Here is a 22761-nt window from a genome sequence, read left to right on the forward strand (position 1 = left end):
CAGTGTTACATCCGTGGGAGTCCTCCCTATGTCGACACTGGTAACACCCTGCAGTGTTGTATTCATGGGAGTCCTCACCCTGTCGGCACTGGTAACACCCTGCAGTGTTGTATCCATGGTAGTCCTGATGAATCAGCCTCCTTTTGCAACCCCAGTTCCTTCTCCACCACCTCGTGTGTGGCTTCCCAAGATCTCCAGTTTGTACAAGGAAGATACAGGGGTTTCCTCCCACGGGATCTTCCCACTGCCACTCCATGCAATCACAGAACCTAGTACGGCAGATATGATAGGAATAGGAAAACCCCTTGGAAGAAAATACAGCCTAGTTTGGTGGACTAGCAGAGAGAAACCATTTGTTCCCATTTTGGGGAATGGGAGGGGCAGAAATAAATTGAGAGGCCAATCGTTATTCTCTCTTAAAATACTTATAATTTTATTTGAAAGAGGAAGAGAAAGAGGGAGAGATCTGTTGTTTGCTGGTTCACCACCCAAATGCTGGTAATAGCCAGAGCTGCTCTAGGTTGTCAGGAGCCTGGAGCTGCAGCCAATCTCCCTCCTGGAGGCAGGAACCAAGCATTGAGCCACTGCCTGTCTCCTAGGTGTGCAGTAATGGAAGCCACCTCAGAGGTAGATCTGGACCTAACCCAGGCACTCTGCTGTGGGATTCAGGCATCCCAAGCAGTGACTTAACTGCTGTCCCAACTCCCACCCTATAATTCTGTTGGAAAACAGTGTTAGGCCAGGGCCACAGCTCACTAGGCTAATCCTCCACCTGCGGCACCAGAACCCCGAGTTCTAGTCCTGTTTGGGGCGCCAGATTCTGTCCTGGTTGCTCCTCTTCCAGTCCAGCTCTCTGTTGAGGTCTGGGAAGGCATTGGAGGATGGCCCAAGTCCTCAGGCCCTGCACCCACATGGGAGACCAGGAGGAAGCACCTGGCTTCTGGCTTCAGATCGGCGCAGCCCGCCGGCTGTAGCAACCATTAATGAAGTGAACCAACGGAAGGAAGACCTTTCTTTCTGTCTCTCTCTCTCTCTCACTATCTAACTCTGCCTGTCAAAAAAATGTGTTAAAGAAACCCAGTCATTTGTGGAGAAATGGGTGGGACCAGAGAACATGAAGTGAAAGACGCCTTCCCAGGAATCCAATGTAAGTTCTCTCTTCTATGCGGAAGTTGGAAAAGTTGATCTTGTAGCAGCACAGTAGGATGGTGATCAATAATGCATCAAAGGGTCTTGTGGGAGAGATGGAGGGAGGTTTGGTCCACAGGTCCCAAAGTGTAATCATATAGAAGGAATGGCTCTAGTCTGCACAGCACAAGGAGGCAACTGTCATTCACATAACCTGTTGTGTTTGTGTTTTTGTGTGTGTGTGTGTGTTTGACAGGCAGAGTTATAGACAGTGAGAGAGAGACAGAGAGAAAGGTTTTCCTTCCTTTGGTTCACTCCTCTAATGGCCGCTACAGCCAGTGCTGAGATGATTCAAAGTGAGGAGCTGGGTACTTCTTACCGGTCTCCCATGTGGGTGCCGGGACCCAAGCACTTGGGTCAAAAACTGCTGCCACCCAGGCCACAGCAGAGAGTGGACTGGAAGAGGAACAACCGGGACTACTACCTGGCACCCCAACCGGGACTAGAATCCGGGGTGCCGGTGCCACTGGGGGAGGATTAGCCAAGTGAGCCACAGCGCCAGCCCTGTTGAGTGTTTTAATAAACAACTCGACAAGAGGAGCTGGGGGCCTCAAACACAAGACATGACGAGATGGGAACACCCTGGTGAGATCAGCACACTTTGGAATTCCACGCTGCGCCTCCTAAATTATTATGTGTTCATTTAATGGGAAAAATAGGTGGCAAAAATGTTTTTGGTAATTGTGTCTTCCTTCTTAATCGAGCTGAAATTCACAGAGCACAGATTACAGACCTGACAGAAATTTAACTCACGGCTGTAGCTACCTCTCACATTCACTGTGTCGTGTACCCACCAGCACCTGTTCACAAACATCTTCATTAGCAGAGACAGAAACCCCAGACCCACTCAGCAGGAGCCTGCACGCTCCCTCCCCACGCCCGAGTCCACGTTCTGCCCTCTGAATCTGCCCCCCCCCCGGCACCTCTCAGAGCAGAATCAGACCATGGTGTCTGTGACACCGGCTGATTTCTGTATTGTCATATCTTCAGGGTTTCTCCACGATTATCCAGACCCTCCTTCTTTTCTAACAGGAGAGTATCAGCCATGTCTACAAATACCGCCTGTTGTGAACGCACTCATCTGTTGGGCTTATTCTGGTTGCTGGCATCTTTGGGCTCATGTGAATGAGGCTGCTATGAACCCGTGGATGCAAACACCTGCTTGGGTTCCTGCTTCAGTCCCTGTGGTTATATGTGCAGGAGAGGAATTGTTGGATTGTTATGCAATTCTGAGTAACAAAGTTTTCCTTCTTTATTGTGCTGAAATTCAAATAACATAAAATCAGCCCTTTAAAATGTATAGTTTGCTGACTTTTAGTACATTCACAATACGTACAACTTTAACTTTTTAAAAAAAAATCATTTATTTGAGTTACAGAGCTAGATAGAGACCAAGAGAGAGAGAGAGAGAGAGAGAGAGAGAAAGTCTTCCATCTGCTGGTTCACGCCCCAAATGGCCACAAAGGCCTGAGCCAGGGCTATGCCATGAGCAGGATCGTCTTCCCCATCTCCCGTGTGGCTGCAGGGGACCAGGGACTTGGACCACCTTCTGCTGCTTTCCCAGGTGCATTAGCAGGGAGCTAGAGCAGAAGTGAAGCAGCTGGGACTCAAAGCCACGCCCTTATGGGGTGTTGGCCCTGCAGGCTGGGGATTTAATGTGGTGTGTACAGTGCCGGCCCCACATGAACTCTTCTAGCTCCATTGTCATCCCTCCAATCACATGCCCCACACTGACTAAGCTGCTCCAGTCCCCCTTTGCCCTAAGTAACTGCTTGGCTTCCATGGAGTTTGGAGTTCTGCTTCCCTGCATATCACTACGCAGCAGGAACCCGAGGTGCACAGCGGGGCCCTGACGGAGGAGCCCCCGGCACCTGGAAGGCAGCTGGGGGTGTCTATTCCCAGCTCGCATCACAGACCTCACAGGGGCTCCTGGAGGGTGGCCGTATGACGGCTAGCGGCACCCCCACAGAAAGCATGCTTGTTTCAGAGCGGCCGCTAAGCAGTGCCCAGACACCCGCCCGTCAGTCTCCCGGGCACCGGTTCCCGTGTGACCCTTCTGAGCCCCCACACGCAAGGTGTCCCAAGCCCAGGGAAGGACTCGGGGCCTGAGAGGCCGTGAGCGTCCCGTGTGGGATGGACCTCGCCCACCCTGAAATCCGATTTCGCTCGTTTATTGTTTCTTGGCGCAAGCTCCGTGTTCTTGGCTGGAACGCGGATTCTCACGCATGCGCACTGGGAACTGCATTCATCAGAAACAGAGCAAAAGGCTCCCTGAGGGCGGGGCAAGGCGGGAGGCGGGTGCGGGTCCACATGCGGCCTGAAGGTGGCGCTGTCCCACCGGAGAGCCAGGCAGGACAGGGCACAGCCACAGGGCAGAAGTCCACAGCTGAATGGAGGAAGAGCCCCTGATGCCCCCAGACAGCTCCCAGCACCCACACCTTGGGGGACGGTTCCCCACTGTGCCCGCAGAATCCCCCCGTCCCTGCCCCTTAGGGCGTGGCTTCTCTGACCCAGCGCTGTCCTCTCTCCAGGGCACCGCCGGCCTGAGCCCGGGTCCTCTTGTGGCTGTACCAGGCCTCCACCAGCAGAACCCCGAGGCCCAGCAGGACCAAGCCCACCACGCCCATGCGGATGAGGTTCTCCATGGTGTGGTCCTCGGGCGCTGGGGCTGGGGGTGTGCACGTAGAGGGTCACCTAGGCTGGCCAGACCCAGTAACACAGGACCCCACCTCCCCGCAGCTGCCTGAACCCTGGGTCCGGCCTGTAGCTCACTCACCAGCGGGGGAGCCTTGCTGGGGGTGGGAGGGGCTGCTGGGCTCCGGTCCCCTGAGAACAGGGATGGGATGGTGAGGAGGAGGAGACCCCAGTCCTCCCCATGCACTCAGCACTGAGGACCCGGACGCTCAAGCTGAAGTCCTCTGCTATTCCAACTCCCTGGTGAAGTACCCAAGGTCCCCTCCCCACCCAGCCTTCTCCTGTAGACAGCGCTGCACTGACAGGAGGCTAGGGGACAGGGCTGGGGCCCTTACCTGACACCTCGAGCTGCAGGGGGCCCCTGGGCCATGACCACAGGTAGGGGTCGGTGCTGTGGGCGCTGTAGCACCTGTAGGTGCCCCAGTGGGCCGAGGTCACAGAACCCAGCATGAAGGTGGCCTGAGCAGCCATGGCCGAGCCCGGGACATGCAGGCGCTGGGGAGGGGCGCCTGAGCCCACTTTGTGCAGGAGAAAGGTGTCCATCGCCTCCTCAGAGCCACAGCGCAGGGCCACCATTGCTCCCAAGGCCACCGAGGGCCCCGCTGGGCCTGCAGGGAGGGTTTCCTGTACATTCCTGGGAGAGAGGACGGCGTGTGGAGGGAGCATCCCGCAGCCGGCAGGGTGTGCAGGTGTTCACCGCTCCCGCGGGGTCAGCGTTCCTGCAACTCCCGCCCCACCCAGGCTCCATGGGCTCTGGGCCCCTCACCTGTGACCTGGAGCTCCAGGGGCTCACTGGGCAGTGACCACACATGAGGATATCTGCTGTGAGCGCAGTAGCACCTGTAGATGCCCCCCTGGGTGCCGTCCACAGGGCCCAGGAGGAAGGTGGCCTGCCACACCCCAGCCACATGGGAGAACCTGGCTTCCAGGCTGTGCAGGGGGCCGGCTCCACCCTCCTTCAGCAGATGGGCAGGGCGGGCATCGTCATACTCTGAGCGACAGGAGAGGGACACGTTCCCTCCTGATGCCACCACGAGGCTTGGCTGGGCTGACAGGAAGGGTGCTGGGAACATTTCTGCAGGGGAGGGCAGAGGCATGTCGGGGGGGGGGGTGCCGCCTCGTGCACCCCACTTGGCTTCTTTCTGTGAGCTGGAGCCTCTCTGGGCAGGGACACCCCCTTACCTGTCACCACCAGGGTCAGGGGCTCACTGGGCTGGGAGAAGCCGAGCGGGGTCCCATACACACACCAGTACTGCCCTGTGTGGTAGGAGCTAAGACATGGTGATGGGGAAGTCAGCCTTGTGTCTTGAGTCCTGCTGGGCCCGCACTTCCCAGGGCAGATGTCTGCCCTCTTTATACACACGATACACCTCAGCCTGCAGAGACCCCTGGCACCAGAGGGTCACAGGGCTCCCCACGGCGACCAGGGGGCCTGGGTCGGCCCAGATGGAGGGCTTGGGGAGGGTCCCTGGAAGGGAATCAGAGCTGCAGACCCCAGGTGCCGCCCCTCCCCCACCCCATTCCCCAGCTCCACTCCCAGCCCCTCCCAGCCATCACCATCAGCCCAGCCCACTGGGCTCCTTAACCCCTAGCTGCCTGAGCCCCGGGGGCTGAGCCAGGTCAGGGGTGTACTCACCCGCCTGTGCCCCATCCCCTGGCGCCCAGCACAGCCCTGGAAGAGAGGTCCCCGTGAGAGCTGCTCCCCACTCCCCACCCCTGCAGAGACGCCCAGGCCTGCCCTGGTCCTCTGAGCCCTGGTGTCCCAGCTAGGCCAGGGTGCTGTCCCTTCCCATACCTGTGAGGGTTCCCATTGTTCCCGTGTCCCCGGCTCACCCAGGCAGAGGAGGGCAGTGAGGGCTGGAGTCAGGGCCCCGCCACCCATGGTCCCTGTGGAGCAGAGCAGCTGTGAGGGCCACAGGCCCAGAGTCCGGCTGGAGATGAGCGGGGAGACGTCACGGGTTCCTCATCTGCGGCCTCACAGGAAGGGAGCAGCCCCTCCCCGACCTCCTCCGCTGTCCCTCAGGACGGGGCCCAGGACACAGCGGGCTCTGGGGACAGCTAGGGCCAGGCCCCCGCCTCCGCTGCCCCCTGTGCTGTGCCTGCCCTGCCTCCCTCCCCCGCTCCAGCCCCACCCAGGGGGTGCCCCTCGTGGGCCGTGCCCAGGAGCTGCCTGGTTAGGGTTCTGGTTCTCCCTGCACAGGCCGGGTGGCCGAGGCAGGCACTTCCCCTTCCTGACTGCTGAGTGCAGGTGTGGGGGCTGCATCCCGTGAGGTGGGTGACAGCAACAGGAGCAGATGAAGAAGGCAGACGCTGCCGAGGTGTGGCTGAGCTGCAGCCCAGCTGTGCCTGTGGCAGGTGCAGGAGTGCCCACAAAAGGGGACCTAGGCCAGGGGTGGGGTCCTGCCTTATGCCGCCTGGCCTGGGTCCCAGTGAGGGGCTTGAGGAGGGGAGGGCACCTTGTGGGGCAGAGAACCCGAGCTCCCTCGGAAACTGAGAGCATGGGGGTGCCATAGCCCCAGGCCCTCCGGGGTCCCATGCCTCACACCCTGTGCTGGGATATTCTGATGGAAGGGGACTGGGAGCAGGGGACTGCGCCCGTGTGCAGATCCACACTCTGTGTGAGGCTCAGGGTCCCCAGCACCTGTGTCCTGAGCCCCCCACCTGATCTGAGCACCTGGGCTCCCTGCTCCTGGATGACATGGGGGTGACGCTTCCTGAGCGACCTGAACAGGTGATGTCACCCCCAGCGTCTCTGTGGTGGAGGGATGCCCGAGACCTCCGGTCTCTGGGTGGCTGTGGCTGCAGCTCTCCGGTCTCAGGGTCCTGCAGTGTCCCTTCCAGATTCACACGTGGGGACAGCACCGTTCTGGTAGGGACCCCTCCTCAGAAGTCCCTAGGAGCGCCCGCTGTCCCCAGAGGTGAATCAGAAGCGGTCCTGGTCCCAGACAGAATGGAAGACCCCATCTTCAGCCGTGTTTGGGGGTGGAGGGCAGAGGGCAGGCTCTCAGCTGCCTGCACTGGGTGGGGGCCCCACGAGAGAATGCACGGTGGCTCGTCACAGCCTCGGGTGCAAAGGCACTGACAGGCATCTGTCCTTTCCTTAGCCCTGCGTCTGGTTGGAGGAAGTCCCCCTCCCAGAAACAGGAGCTGGCAAAGCGTGCACTCAGTGGCGTTCACGGTAAAGCTGCAGAAATGGAACGACCCACACAGCTTCGCCTCAGGAGGAAGCTGGCACCATGCAGCCTCCAGCCCCGCCAGCCCCAGGGCTCTGTGGGCTCCCAGCCCTGGGTGTTTCTGGGAACGATGCTATGCGGGGCCCTTTGTGAGTGGCTGCACCTCCTGCCGCACGCATCCTCACTTCACAGCTTCCTGGGGCTCTGCAGAGTTCCCACAGAACCAGGGACCCACCTCCCTGAGCCCCCATCCCCGGTGCACATCTGGCTCCTGTCCCTGGCTGGCCGTGCTTGGACGGATGCCTGTGTGCACAGTCCCTGGGTGGTTGTCAGAGCCTCCCCCTGGCCCTCGGCGGTAAGAACACTCCACGGAGCCTGCACTCAGCACACTGGCGAGCACTGCCCCTGACCCTGAACCTTGCCAGCATGTGGGTTGATGGGAGCACCTGACTCCATGCAGGAGGTGGGCTGCTCCGTGCTGTGCCTACGCTGGGTCAGGTGCTTTGAGGAACTAGGAGCCTCTTGCCGCAGCGACTGAACCCTGCACATTCCAGCCGCGTCTCAGGGCTGCGATTTCCCCACACCCTGACCACACTCTGCCTGCTTTGTCTTCCAGAAGTGCCCAGAGTGTTGGGTGTGGGGGGCGCCTCTCTTTGGCATTATTTTCACTTCCCTGCCCTTGTGCTGAGTGAGCTGCACCCTTGCTTTTCCTGTTGTGGCTTCCAGATCTTTACACCATGTGTTCGTTGTCTTTCTGCTCCCTTGATAGCTGTCCATGGTGCACAGAGTTCTGAAGTTTTGGGGACGATCAATTCAGCCACTTTCTTGTTTGTTCCTCATACTTTTGCCAACAGCTAAGATGCTGTGATGAAGTCTGAGGTCATATTTACCCAGGTATTTCCTTCTAGGAATGTTTAAAAAAACTTTTCAGAGACTGATTTATTTGAGAGGCAGAGACATAGAGAGGAGAGACAGCGACAGATTTCCCACCTGCTGGCTCACTCTCAGGCTGAAGCCAGAAGCCGGGAGCTTCTTCTGGGTCTCCCACGTGGGTGCAGGGCCCAAGCATTTGGGTCATATTCTACTGCTTTCCCAGGCACATTAGCAGGGAGCTGGATCAGAAGTGGAGCAGCCGAGATTCAAACTGGAGGCCATAATGATGCCAGTGCTGCAGGTGTTGGCTTTGTCGCTCCCCCTCTTCGTGGAGGAACGACACAGGACCCTGCGCTGTTCTTTCGTCTGCTCGGCCTTCCCCGAGTTTGCTGCTGGTTCTTCCCGGGTTGGCTACTATCCCTTCCACCTCCGTGGAAGGGCAGTTCCCCCTAGCCACATTCCCCACTTCCGCAGGGGAGCGGCACACCGCCGGCCGGCTTTCTCGGGGGCTGCACGGGTTCCCTTAGATGTTCCCCATAGATGTTCCTGGTGCATGCCGTCTCTCTCCTCCTTTATAGTCCTCCTCCGCCAATCCCAACTCGGCTGCCCACACGCCGAGTACGCTGCTCTCCAATCAGGAGCAAGTCCTACAGTTTATTAGTTGAACTGGAGGCAGCTGTGCGGAAGCTGTTTACTTCTCTCCCAGCGCCATATTGTGGGAGAGCAGATGCATAGAATAAGTCTTAATTCCAGTAACTCAGTCTAGTCCGGGTTGCTCCCCACAGATCCCCCTTTCTTTTTATTTTTGGCGTTGATACGCGCCTGTCTTCGGTGTCCCGCGGCACACACTCTGCTCTACTTGCTAGAGTTGCCACAGGTTCTTACAAGTCCTATCAGGCAAACCGAATCCGAGCCTTCTCATTGCCGTATTGTGGGGGAGGCCTTACTGATGTTAATTCGTGCCTGTCTTCGGTGACCTGCGGCGCATAAGCTGCTAGCTGCCCGCAGGTGCTCATCGCCTCACTTAATCAGGCAGACCGAATCCAAGCTCTCTCATTGCCATGTTGAGGGGAGGCCTTTCTATTTCTCTATTTCTCTATCTCCGGGCATTCCTATTTCTCCCATTTTCCTTCTATCTTCCAGCATTCCTATTTCTCTCACTTTACTTCTAAACTTCTGTTTCTCTTATCCCTGCGGCCTCCCGGTGCCTCGCCCTGCCGGCAGGCTCCGCCCCGAGGCTATTTCTCAGCGGCTTTCCGGCTGAGCCGCTTCAGCCCGCGTCTCTCTCATCTGCGCAGCTTCCCGGCTTTGCGCGGCTTGGCTTCGCGCGCTCCGCGGTCTCCACGCCCTTCACGTCTGCACCACGGCCTCGCGCCAGCCCCGTTCCCTATCTATTCACGCCCCGTGCTCTCTCTGCACGCGGCGGCTTCCGCGAGTAACAAAGCGTAGCTTACGTGTCCGCCACTAGCATTCAATCTAAGTTCCCCGGGCTAGCCTGGCGAATTCAACCCAGCATACGTCTCCGCCCCACGGTTTGGCTTCCCGTCCTTTGCTCCCCGGGCTAATCAGACGGATCCCAATCTGGCTTACGTTTCAGCTTCTGGTTTCAACTTTTCGCCCCCCATTCCCGGGCTAACTTGAGAATCCCAAAGTGGCTTTCGTTTCAGCCTCGGCCTGCCCCCCGCGGCTTCAATTTCCCTAACACTTTTCTCTACCCGGTATGTTTCCCTAAGTTTTCTTCCAACAATATTCCTCCCTCATTTCTCCTGGCCTCTCCCCACAGTCCACATCCGAGTCTGTTTGTTCTAGCTTTCACTTTCGCTTTCGACCTTAGAGATTTCTCCCAGCTTCCCCCCGTAGTCCGTATCCGAGTCTATGCCTAGGCTTTCAATAGCTTCTTCCGGCTCCTTTTTCGTCCGGCTTTTCCCTAGGCTGTTTGCTAGTCTCTCCGATATTTTCCCTAGGCTGTTTGCTAGTTTCTCTCTCCGATATTTTCCCTAGTTCTTCCCGTTTCTTCCCTCCTAAGTTTCATATCCGTCCTAAGTTTCCTATCCAAGCTAGGTTTCCTATCCGAGTCACGGCACCATTATGTCGCTCCCCCTCTTCGTGGAGGAACGACACAGGACCCTGCGCTGTTCTTTCGTCTGCTCGGCCTTCCCCGGGTTTGCTGCTGGTTCTTCCCGGGTTGGCTACTATCCCTTCCACCTCCGTGGAAGGGCAGTTCCCCCTAGCCACATTCCCCACTTCCGCAGGGGAGCGGCACACCGCCGGCCGGCTTTCTCGGGGGCTGCACGGGTTCCCTTAGATGTTCCCCATAGATGTTCCTGGTGCATGCCGTCTCTCTCCTCCTTTATAGTCCTCCTCCGCCAATCCCAACTCGGCTGCCCACACGCCGAGTACGCTGCTCTCCAATCAGGAGCAAGTCCTACAGTTTATTAGTTGAACTGGAGGCAGCTGTGCGGAAGCTGTTTACTTCTCTCCCAGTGCCATATTGTGGGAGAGCAGATGCATAGAATAAGTCTTAATTCCAGTAACTCAGTCTAGTCCGGGTTGCTCCCCACAGGCTTTACTCCCTAAGCTATGCTGTGGTGGGGTGGAGTCCCTAGCCCCTTAACTGGAAACTTGGGAGAAGCATCCAGACACACCCTTAACCCCGCCTCACTGAACTGTGTGTGAAATGCAGACTTGCACCGCACAGACAAGCAGAGTAATCAGCCATCAGAGGAAGCCGGGCAGGTGTCCACACTCTTCCAGAACACCGGGTGCTGCCGTCCGCCAGAGCCAACCGTGTTGTGGGGTTGATGTTAGGCGAGCACTGAGAAATCCAGATGACCTTGAACTTTCTGTGCCTGAAGAAACCCTGCACACACTTTCAGTCTTTCACTTCTGTGTGGTCCTCTCAGAGGGCGGAGTCCCACGCTCATGTGGGATTTTACCTTAGAGTTTGATGAGCCACAAGTTTTTTAAAATATTTATTTGAAAGTCACAGTTACAGAGAGAAGGAGAGAGAGAGGAATCCATCTGCTGGTTCAGTCCCAATGGGCCCTCACAGCCGGAGCTCGGCTGATCCCCAGCCAGGAGCCAGGTGCTTCTTCTGAGTCCCCCAGATGGATGCAGGGACCTAAGCACTTGGGCCATCTTCTGCTGCTTTCCCAGACCATAGCACAGAGCTGGATCAGAAGTGGAGCAGCCAGGACTCGAACTAGTACCCACAGGGGATGCCGGCAATCAGGTGGCAGCTTTATGCATAACGCCGCAGCGCCAGCCCGGATCCATTAACTGTGACCTCCCACATCTGAGCCCACGTGTCATCGCCTCCTCTGGTGAGTGCAATTTTGAATCCATCTTGAGTGACTGTAGTCCCGCCCATGTCCTGGCACAATTGGTAAAGGTCAAGGGGAGTGAATCCTGGAGTCACCGCCCTCTAGGTGGGCTCCTGTGGACACTCAAGGCCACTGAGCTGTGTGTGGTCCCTGGAGAGGAACAGCACAGAACCGCACGGGAGCCTGCAGGGCGGTGGGCAGGGCTGCGGGAGGCCGGAGCCCCTTCCCAGAATGTGCGTGGGAGCCTGGAGAAGAGCACAGCCAGCGGCCCACCAGGGTCCCTGCCCCTGAGCAGGATTCCTGCAACCCCAGGTGAGCTCCGCCCACTTCCTGCCATACTTCCAGGTCCCCATGTCTCGCGATGCAACTCAGCGTGGCCCTCTGATGAGCCGCCTCCACGTCACCCTGTCGGGCTGCCCTGTGCTGCTGGGTCACCAGGGGAGCCCCACAGGGGCCGGGCCACGCAGCACCCACAGACTGGCGAGCTTCTCCCTACAGCAGCAGGTCCGTGGCCCACACTGCGCCATGGCCTGTGCCGCTGCACCCGAGCAGTCTCTGATCTGGTCTAGAGGTCCACTGAGCCTCAGGGGTGTGGGTGAGGCCCGTCCTGGGCAGGTCCTGTCCAGTGCTGCCTCTGCTCCGGCCCCTGTGGGAGCCCGGCCTGGGGCAGCCGGCCAGGACAGTGGGTAGACCCCGGGTCCTGTGTGACCCCGTCAGGCCCTCTGCAGGGACCACCGAGGGCCCTGCTGGGTCAGGAGGGAAGAGGGGCGGGGCTGCACGCTGGCTCCACCCACACCCTTCTCCCTCCTGCCCTGCAGTCCCACGGCCCTCACTCTGGGTGTCTGGCCCAGGAGCCCAGGCCCCGCACCCGATTCCCATCTACGCCTCCTCTCAGCGTCCCCGTGACCTACCCAGCTCCTGCTCAGGTGTGGCTTCCTCACTCTCACCCCAGCTCCAGGGTGGCTCTGGGCTTGAGCAGCCAGCAGCGCTGAGGCAGACACAGCGGTAGCGCCCGAGTACACCTCAGCCATGAGAGGGTGGAGAACTTGACCTTGTTTCCGGGCTCCAGGGGAATTGCTCTGTCCCAGGGCTCTGGGATTCCCTCTCTATGCAGACAGCACTCCTGGGCCTCCAGGGTCCCCAACACCACAGGGCCCCAGGCCTGCCCAGGGCGATCACAGAGCCTGGCTCAGCCCGGACGCTGGGTCTGGGGAGGGTCCCTGGAAGGAAACCAGAGGCTGGGTCCCAGGACCACGTCCCCTTGCAGGCCAGGACCCTCCCAGATGCCCTCCTCACCAGACAGGGCTGCTGTCCCCACCCCAGCTGCCCGGGGTGGCATGTCCCATGGCGGGGGAGGGGGGGACCGGCACAGTGGGGGCACTCTCACCTGCCTGCACTCGGGTCCTGGGCCCGCACAGCCCTGGAGGAGAGCTCCCCGTGAGAGGTTTGCCCTGCCCCTGCGCAGGTCCTCTCCTCCCCGGGGCTCCTGAGCCTGGGGTCTCCAGGGAGCAGGGCCTGGCTGTGGGTGGGGGCGGGGTCCCTGTCAGAGCAGGGGCTCCACTCCCAGTCTTCCCATCTCCCCCAGGCAGAGCAGGACCACGAGGGCAGGATCATGGTGTCCTCTGCACCTGCTCCGGCAGAGCGCCCGCGGCATGGACACACACCGGGTGTGGACGCTCTGAGGCCAGGTCCTCCCAGTATCGCAGGGCTGTTTAGCCCGCAGCCCCACAGGAAGGGGCACCGCCCCCACCCCAGCCAGGCCCTCAGTCCCCAGGATGGGGGCACAGGCTCCCTGCAGGGATGGGGCCCCGCCCCGCCCTGTCAGCCGGCTCCGCCCTCCTCTCCCAGGGCCAGGACCCAGCACCAAGGACAGGGGCCTCCCGGAGCCGCCCCTCAGGTGGGCTGATGCGCCCCGGGGTGGTCCCCGCCCTCAGCCCCTCCTGTGGGGTCGCAGCCCGGCCACTTCCGGAGGACGCAGGTGGGCACAGCCCCGCTCCCGCCCGGCCCGGAGGTCCCGGGGCCCGACCCAGTGAGGGGGAGGCCCGGACGCCCCCTCCGCCGCGGACGCCGCTCCCACGCCCCTCAGCCACAGCTTCCCCTGACCCGACCACCCCGCTGCGGGGCCCTGAGGCCTCCCAGGACCTGCGCCGCCCCCTCCCTGCCGCCTGCCCTGACTCCCGGGGGAGGCGCCCTCACTGCGTCCCCTCACACACCCCTCTGCCCTGAGCCTCAGCTTCCCCGTGTGGGCGGACACGGACTCACCTGAGGCGGCCTCGCGCACACGCACACCGACTCTGGACTGCGCAGGCGCATGTCAATAAGGGATTACGCAGCCGCACACCTCCACTGGCCTCGGGGACACAGCCCAACACGTGACTGCGCAGGCGCACGCCGACATGCTGCGCTCACACGTCACTGAGGGGAGTGCGCGCTGCTTTGCCGCTGTCTCCATAGAGGAAGAGTGCGGGTCCTTGTAGGAAACGTGAACCCTGACTGCTGCTCTGCGCGGCCCTGCAAGTCCTCGCCAGAGCAGGTGGGCGAGAAGAAGCCACAGAAGCGTCCGAATTGGGAAGGAAGAAGCCAGGTCGGCTCTCTTTTCCGATGACGTCATCTTACCTAAGACTACCTCTCTTTGCTGATGACGTCATCTTACCCAAAGACAACCCAACATCTCAACCAGAAGCTGCCCTCACTGGTCACCGTCAGGTCGCAGGATCGCGGTCCACACACGAACTCCCGTCAGCGCTCCAAGGGAAATCCACACAGCTCCACTTAGCAGAGCCCAGACCTCCAGCAGCCTGGAGTGAAACAAAACTCGTGATTTCCATGGAAACACAAAAGCCCCATTTGGGCAGTGGGCAAAGGACTTGAATTGACGTTCCGGAGAGGAGAGAAGATGTGATGACTGACAGGAGGATGCAAAATCTCTCAGACAAAACAGCTTTGTCTGTGTCTGATGAGCTGTGACTTCTGGTAATGTACTGAACGCCATCGATTCTTTAGTATCAAGCGGCCGGTGCCTGCCTTCACCACCAACAGCCAACCGGTGTGGTCATGACGCCTGCATTCTCTCTTCTTATAGGAACGAGTACACTTTGTGACCGTTTTGTTGGGAGTCTAAGTTTACGGGAGCATCCGTCCCAGGATTTCCCCATCTCACGGTTGCCGTCTCCGGTTTTGATTGCACTCTCTCCTTGCCTGATAGAACATTCCTTTTTCCTGTCCTCAGGAACAGTGTATGTAAATTTGGGAGTGTGTGGGCATGCATGCGTATGTGTGTTTGCTACCTGCGTAAATACGTGTGAGGAATTCCCATGAAGCTTTGCACCTGGTGTTTAGACTGAGGGAGAATGTTGGATTCCCGAGTCACGGCGTCGTCAGGTGTCAGGGCACATTTTGGTCAGCCACAGTCGCCTGTACGCCGGCGCCCCCAACATTCTAATGAAGCTGACAGCTGCCGACCTCATCGTACTCGTGCTGCACGGCTTCTGGGGGCAGAGTCCTAGATACGCAGGTCTGCACCACTGCAGGAGGACGCCCGGCCCCCGGTGGATATTCTCATAGGAATACAGCAACGAGCTCTGCTGTTCCCAGCCCAGGAATGAATGGCGGAGTTCAGAGCCCAGAGTGAAGTAGCTGCCATCATGCAGGTGTGTGCTGGGACTCCTTGATGTCCCATGACCAGACTCTCCCGGCACAGGGTTCCTAGAGCCGATCCTCACCATTACAGGACACGTGGATGGATTTACTACAACTCCCTGTTCCCATAGTTCGGTTCCTTTTATTTATTTGTTAAAGATTTATTTATCTACATTTTTGAAAGGCAGAGTTACCGGGGAAGCAGGGGGATGTGGTCTTCCGTCCACTGGTCCACTCCCCAGATGGCTGCAGTGGTTATGGTAGACCAAGCTGTAGTCAGGGGCTTGGAACTCCATCCAGGTTTCCACATGGGTGCAGGTGCCCAAGCACGTGGACTTCTCCTGCTGCTTTCTCAAGTGCATCAGCCGGGAACTGGATTCTGTGGAGCAGCTGGGACTCGAACCCGTGCTCCCGTGTGGGATGCTGGCGTCTCAGGCAGCACCTTCACTCGCTGAGTCGCAACGCCAGCCCAGGTTCAATTATTATTTTTCTCCCAAAGAAACCTTTCATTTAATGAATACAAATTTCATAAGTACAACTTTAGGAATAGAGAGATTCTTCCCACACTCTCACTCCTCCTCCTCCACCGTCTCCCACTCCCAGTCCCATTCTCCACTAAGATTCATTTTCTTTCAAATGTATTTTTTTAAAGATTTATGTATTTAGTTGAAAGAGTTACACAGAGAGAAGGAGAAGCAGAGAGAGAGAGAGAGAGAGAGAGAGGTCTTCCATCCACTGGTTCACTCCCCAATTGGCCACAAGAGCTGGAGCTGCACTGATCTGAAGCAAGAAGCCAGGAGCTTCCCCTAGGTCTCCCAAAGGAGTTCAGGAGGCCCAGGACATGGGTCATCTTCTACTGCTTTCCCAGGCCAATGCAGAGAGCTGGATCAGAAGTGGAGCAGCCAGGACTTGAACCAGAGCCCATATAGGATGCCGGCGCTTCTGGCCAGGGCGTTAAACTGCTGTGCCACAGCGCCAGTCTCTCCAATCAATTTTATACTAAGACCAACTCTATACTAAATAAATATTTCAACAATTTGCACACACACACACACACGCACACACAGTGTTGAGAACTAGTTTTACAGTTAATTCTTATAATACAACTCATGAAGATCAGAGGTCCTGCATGGGGAGTCAGTGCACAGAGATTCCTGTTGTTGATTTAACAATTAACACTCTTATGTATGATGTCAGTGATCATACGGGGCTGTTGACATGAGCTGCCTTGGCTATGAGAGCCTTTTGGAGGCCAGCGCTGTGGCATAGTGGGTTAGGCCACTGCCTGCAGTGCCGGCATTCCATATAGGCGTCAGTTCGAGTCCCGGCTACTCCACTTCTGATCTGGCTCTCTGCCATTTCCTTGGAAAGCAGTAGAAGATGGCCTTCCTTTGGCCCTGCACCTGCATGGGAGACCCGGAAGAAGCTCCTGGCTCTTGATTTCAGATCAGTGCAGCTCCAGCCGTTGCAGCCAGTTGGGAACCAGTGGATGGAAGACCCCTCTCTCTCTGCCTCTCCTTCAATATCCATGTAACTCTGACTTTCAAATAAATAAATAATCTTTCTTTTTTATTTAAATAAAGCCTTTTGAGTCTGCAAAAATGGTCTGAATTTAGACAGGGCCATCAGCAAAATGGGAGATCTCTCCTCCCTTCAGAGAAAGGCGCATCCTTCTTAGATGGCCCCTTCTTTCCACCAGGATCTCACCCACAAAGATCCTTCATGTAGGTAATTTTCTGTTTCATTTTCAGTTCTCTGAATCCTGAGGTGTTCGCTCTTCCTGTGACGACCCGCATCCCTGAGGTCACCCTGTGTCTGCAAAGGCAGGGTTTCGTCTGCTGCATGCAGAGAACAGAGCCTGCTACAGAGGGGAGCGGGACTGTACGGGCATCTCTCACACAGAATCAAGCGGCCACAAGGAGGGAGAGGATGCCAGTGCCAGGGGAGCCACTGAATCCCACCCCGCAGGAGGGCTGCCACAGGCGAGGCCATGGGTGCTGGCGAGGGTGCGGAGGAGAGGGAAGCCTCGGGCGCTGCTGAGGGGACCTGGGATGGCTCAGCTGCTTCGGGAAAGAGCTTGCAGCTTCCTGCAAGTATTTAAGTGGGACCACGCTCGGACTCCCCAGTCCCATTCTGGGCGCTGAGATCAGGGGCTGGCGCTGGATGCAGCAGGTGAAGCTGCCGCCCACAACACCAGCATCCTGTACCAGAGCTCGGGGAGGGGTCCCGAATGCTCCTCTTCTGATCTAACTGACCTGAAGGCAGGAGCCAGGAGCTTCTTCCAGGTCTCCTATGTGGGTGCAGGAGCCCCAGCACTTGGGCCATCCTCTGCTGCTTCCCCCAGCTGCATAGCAGGGAGCTGGACTGCAGGCAGAGAGGCTGAGACTCCTACTGGTGCTGCACTGTGGGGCACTGGTATCGCAGCTGGCGGCTTTAACCTGGGCCATGACCCCGTCTCCAGGCCCCACATTCTTTAACCTGGTCTGGAGCAGACCAGGAAACCAGTGCTCCCCAGATCCTGTGCCCACGGCTTGTCTTTGCAAGACTGAAAGAAGCCTTTGGAATCTGGAGCAAAACAGCATACGGGCCGGGATGCTTCGGGTCCGTGGGCTCAGCAGGGGTGGTCTTTGCCACCTGTGGGACACCGGGTGGTGCTTGGGGATGCTAGTGGGCTGCTGCTACCCACGCCTCAGTGCACAGAAGGCCCTGGCCAAAACCACACCACACGGAAGGTTCCAGAAACCCTGTTACAGAATGTGACAGTGGTCCTCAACCAGGGACACTTCTGCTCCCTAGGGGGTCACTGTTGGAGACAGGTTTTGTGGCAAAACAGAACAGGAGATTCGCCACACTCAGGGCTTCAAGGAGAACAGTGAGACATTAGGCGTTCACAGCACAGCTCCACCGCCCCCGCCCACTCTGAGAGCGTCTGCATCCAGCACAGGAGCCCCCCTCCCCAAGCGGCCCATCTGCCCCCACCCTCACCCCCACCCCCTGAGTCTGCCAGTCTCTCTGTCACTAGGGATTCAACCAGTGAGATCGCACCTGGGGCAGTGAGACCCCACCCACATCGGTGAGACCTCTCCCACACAGGTTGGTGACACCCCAACCATATCGGGGAGACCCCAACAAGATAGTGAGACCCCACCCGGGACAGTGAAACCAAACCCACTATGGTGAGACCTTCCCACCCACATCAGTGACACCCCACCTGGGGTAGTTAGACCCCACCCAAGTCAGTGGGACCTCACCCACTATGGTGAGACCCCTCCCACCAGGTCAGTGACACCAAACCTACAACAGTAGGACCCCAGCCAGGACGCTGAGACCCCACTCACGTTGGTGGGACCATACCACTGTCGGTGAGACCCCACCAGGGTGGGAGAAGCTCTGGCACTTGGCCTGTGCCAGGGCTACAGACTCCAGGGCCACCAGGCAACTCCGTTCCCCACCTCATTGGGCACAAAGGGTCCCTGGAGGACAGTTCTGGGGTCCCGAGCTCAGTCTCAGCACGAGGGGAGGAGGGAAGCCCCGGTCTCAGGGAGTTCCAGGGTCCATCCATCGCCCTGGGTGATCATCACTGGACTTCCAGGGTAGCAGCTAAACGAGCCTCTGTCTGTCACCCAGCCTGTGGCACTCGGGTACAGCGGCAGGAAAGAGACTGTGGGGGGCACCCCGCAGGCCAAGGGAGGGAGAGATCAGGACAAAGCCCACGACGGGAAGCAGCCCTGAAGTGACCTCAAATACTTCACGGAAACCCAAGCTGCGCTGCGAGTGTGCATGAAGTTTCAGCCGCAACCTTGCTATGGAGGACAGGGCTGTTTGCTTTATCAGGGGAGACCAGGGTGGGGCAGCGGTGGCTGAGCAGGTGCACACGCCAAAGAGCGGATCTGCCTCAGCAGGCTGTCACTCCACCCCCACCCCCCAATCCGTGCAGGTGATCCCGCTCTGCGGCACAGCACAGACGTCGCAGTCCATGCCAGCCTGGGCACGGCCGGCTCCCTCCCGGGTCCTCCACCTGCAGAGCCAGTCTTCAGCCAGGAGCCACGTCAGAGCCACCAGGACCAGGACAGCCAGGCCGATCAGCAGGAGGTTCTGGGCGGTGTGATCCCAGGCGGCTGGGGCTGGAGCAGAGAGGCCGCTGATGGGATGCAGCACTGCACCCACCCGCTCCTCTCCCCTCACCTCCCAGACCTTCCTCCTGCCCCCACCCCGCATGAGCCCCGCTACTCACCGTCCTGGACTCTGGACACTATGGGTCCGAGACGGGGTTCCCGAGAGCCTGCTGTGGGAAGGGAGGGTCGGCTTTGGCTTCCGCCTGCCCAGCCTCTCCTTCCTCAGTCCAGCCCCGCCACACCCCGCGGCTGTCCAAGTCTCCACCCCATGCCTCACAGGGGTCCCAGCGGCCTCACCCCGCGGGCAGGAGCCCCAGGCCCCAGGCAGAAGCTGGCGATGCACTATTGCGCATGCGTCTCCGTGCCTCCCACCCCGACGGGGGCTCTGCGCCCCCTCACGCGGGTCTTTCTCCACACGGCGTCAAATCCAAAGCCTGGCACTCCCCTGGGTGTCCTGAGCCAGCCCCCGCCCACCAGCCTCGTGGCCAGTCCCTCGTCACCGAGTCCCCTTCCTGACTTCCGGCACTGCTGGGTCGCCCCCTCTCTTTCTGGAAATCTCTTCGTTCTGAGAACCATGGGGCTAACAGGCTCAGTCGGCCAGTGTTCACCCAGATGTCTCCTGCATGTGCCCAGCCAGGCGGCCCTGCTTACCCTCCAGGGTCCCCCTTCCAGGTCACCAGCCCTCCTTGTGTGCGATACCAGGGGGCTTCTAAAACTTCATGGGACACAGAGTTAAAAGAGAAGTTTATGGGGCCAGCGCTGTGGTGTAATGGGCTAAAGCCTCCGCCTATAGCACCAGCACCCCATATGGGCACCGGTTCGAGTCCCCGCTGCTCCACTTCTCTCCAGCTCCCTGCTAATGTGCCTGGGAAAGCGGCAGAAGATGGCCCAGTCCTTTTACCCCTGCACTTTCCATGAGCTCTCTGAACTGCCCTCATATAACACATTTCTCTCTCCCAACACCCACCCATGGATGCTCCATCCACTCCAGCCAGGACGCTTGTGCCCCAGAGACCAGGAGGTTTTTCTGGTTGATGCACACTGCTGTATGGGTTGCCCGTCCCTTATCCAAAATGCTAGGGACCGGAAGTGCTCCAGATGGGCTTGTACTGGGATTTGGAATATTCCCATACACACAGTGAGGTCTCCTGGAGACTGCGCCCATGTCTTAAACACAAGATTCCCTGCGTGTCACAGACCCCAAGGACACAAGCTCTGGGTAACTTCTCATCATGTCCCTAGTGCACCTGCGTTCTGCATATGGACCAGCATGAGAGGGAGGGTGTGGGTTTCACTGCCAGCGGACTGTTGGCACTGAACACCACCACACTTGGGGCACCTGCACTGTACTGTGCAGGCGGGGAAGCCCACGGCTCCCACAGGCACGCACAGGAAGGCTCCAGCTCTCCCGAACGTGGAGGAGCAAGCTACTCACCGGGATCAGGGGCGGGGTCTGTGGGTTCCAGGCTGGGGTCTCCCACATCTGGAGACAGAGATGAAGAGGACAGGTCGGGGCTGGGGGCTTCCTCTGCTCCCTACATTCTCCTTCCCTGGCCCTCTGGGGTGGACTTCCCTTCAACAGGACCCTAGGGTTTCTTTAGGAGCCCAGGGAGGACCTGGGAACTGGGGGCTTCCTCACCTGTGACCAGGAGCTTCACGGGCTCACTGGGGAAGGACCACACATGGCCGCTATAGGCGCCAAAACACCTGTACGTGCCCGTGTGTGCCGAGGTCACAGGGCCCACGGGGAACTCCGCTGGCACCGCCCCGTGGCTGCCCTGTGCGTGGCTGGGCCCGCCTTCCCGGAGCAGGAAGAAGGTATTGGTCACCGTCTCTAGCCGGCAGTAGAAGGTCACATTCTCTCCCGAGGTCACCAAAGACCCTGGCAGAACCCATAGGGTGGGCTTGTCATGCATTCCTGCAGGAGAAGCTGGCCAGTGTCTTCCTGCCTCCCAGGCTCCACCCCTGCAACCTCAGACCCTCCTCCTGCCCCCACACCTGCCCCAGCACAGACGCGCCCTCCCCTGCCGTGCTCCCAGGTGGAGCCCTCAGTGCCAGGAGTGAGGATCGGACTCTCTGGGAGCCGCTGTCCACGGGGGGTTCCCAGAGATTGGCTGCTATGTCCACAACGCCAGCACGGCCTGGGGCAGCCGATGGCCAGGGGCCACCTCAGGGCCACCAGTCAGAGACTCGGGTGGGGCGGCCGTTTGCTTATGTTTTTTGGGGGAAACATACATAACATAGAATTCAGCATCTTAACAGCTTTAAGCGTCGCCCCGTGTCTCAACTTCTTTTGCAAGTTCAGCCCGTTCCCTCGCATGCGGTGCAGCCCACGTTTGCCACGCCTTCCCCAGGGGACACTCTGCTGCTTGCAGCTCTCGGCCCTTCTGATCCAGGCTGCGGTGACTCGGGGCCAAAGCTCTCTGTGTTTGTCACGAGCCCTCCTGCAGATCCTACCAAGTGCTTCAGTCTGAGACACAGGTCCCCGGCTGTAGGGAGCGCCCTGGCCCAGACACCTTCCCTCCGTGGGAGCCGCCCTCCCACAGGACAAGCCTCTCTGTCTGCCCGGCCTGCTTCTCTCGCCTGTCCCAGGGACCTGGGTGCCGTCCTCGGTAGGAGCCCTGCACCGATGCCCTGCTGGGCTTCCCTCTCCTGCAGGCTCTTCCCAGAGGAAGCAGCCCCCTTTCTTACACCTGCAGAGCATGGCTGGGTGGGGCCGCCACCTGCCCCCACCATTGCATGGCAGCGGGCAGACTCACCGGTGACCACCAGATCCAGGGGCTCGCTGGGCTCCGACCAGAGCTCCCCGTTGCGGCAGAAGCAGCGGTAGCGCCCTGCAGTGTGCGAGGTCATGGCCATGATGGGGAACCAGAGTCCGCCCCTCACTCAGGTCTCCCCCAGGCAGAGAGGCCCCCCTCCAGCGCAGCTGGTACTCCTCGGCCCCGGGGGGCCCCTGGCACCAGATGGCTGCTGGCTTCCCCTCTGGAATCCTGGAGTCGGGCTCGGCCCAGATGCTGGGTGTGGTCAGTGCCTCTGGAAGGGAATTGGAACCTGAGCTTCCGGAAGGACCCTGCCCCAGCACCCCCCTCCCACCAGCCACAGCCAAGCCCACTCCCAGTTTTCCCAGTGGTGTTGACTTCCTGGGGACCTGGAGGGCAACCCTGGGGTGGTGAAGGGAGGACTCACGCATCTGGGTGCTGATTCTCCAGCTCAGACACAGACCTGGGAGGCAGGATCCATGGGTCCTGTTGCCCCCCACCTGTACCCCCGGCCTCCATCGCCCTCCTGTGCCGGGACTCACCGAGGCAGAGCAGGTCCGTGTGCGGAGAGGGCCTGGTATAGATTTGGGCGGGAGGTGCGGCGTGGCCAGCTGGCGAGGAGCACAGGATGTGGCGGGCAAGGCCTTATGCCAGTCACCCCGGGGATTTCACACTGATGTTTTTACAGGCAGGGCCACAGCCCTCCCTCCGCCACCTGACCACGACCGCACGGCAAATCCAACCACACCTGTCTCTGTTACTGGAGAAAAGCAGGGTTCTTGTCTTGACACGAGAAAGGATTCAGGCGTGAGACAGAGAGTAGTGGGAAGTAAAATAGCAAGGTTTATTAGGGCAGGGAAATCCGTAAGGACAGATGGGCACCTCTCCAGACAGAGCCTGAGAGTGCCCAGTCACTCGGACTGGCGGGGGATAGTGAGGTTACATGGTTGAGTGGAGAGAGTACACCTGGGCAGGCAGTCAGGCGGCTCAGCGGAGA

At 59.2% G+C, this 22761-nt stretch overlaps 1 protein-coding gene across 1 annotated transcript; it reads right to left on the minus strand.

The window, feature by feature from the left end:
• Positions 1-3343: 3343 nt before the first annotated feature.
• LOC127486922 (leukocyte immunoglobulin-like receptor subfamily A member 6) lies at positions 3344-22023 on the minus strand. The gene is made up of 8 exons (XM_089320118.1): positions 21765-22023; positions 20645-20923; positions 12431-12471; positions 12199-12239; positions 5065-5153; positions 4723-4957; positions 4218-4516; positions 3344-3856 (listed from the first exon to the last, which is right to left on the minus strand). The coding sequence occupies exons 1-8, from the start codon at positions 21862-21864 to the stop codon at positions 3678-3680; spliced, it is 1263 nt and encodes a 420-aa protein (XP_089176244.1). The 5' UTR covers positions 21865-22023; the 3' UTR covers positions 3344-3677.
• Positions 22024-22761: the final 738 nt, after the last annotated feature.

Source organism: Oryctolagus cuniculus, chromosome 18 (genome assembly GCF_051225735.1).
Source record: "Oryctolagus cuniculus isolate XC-2025 breed Fujian yellow rabbit chromosome 18, ASM5122573v1, whole genome shotgun sequence".
Lineage (NCBI taxonomy): Eukaryota > Metazoa > Chordata > Mammalia > Lagomorpha > Leporidae > Oryctolagus > Oryctolagus cuniculus.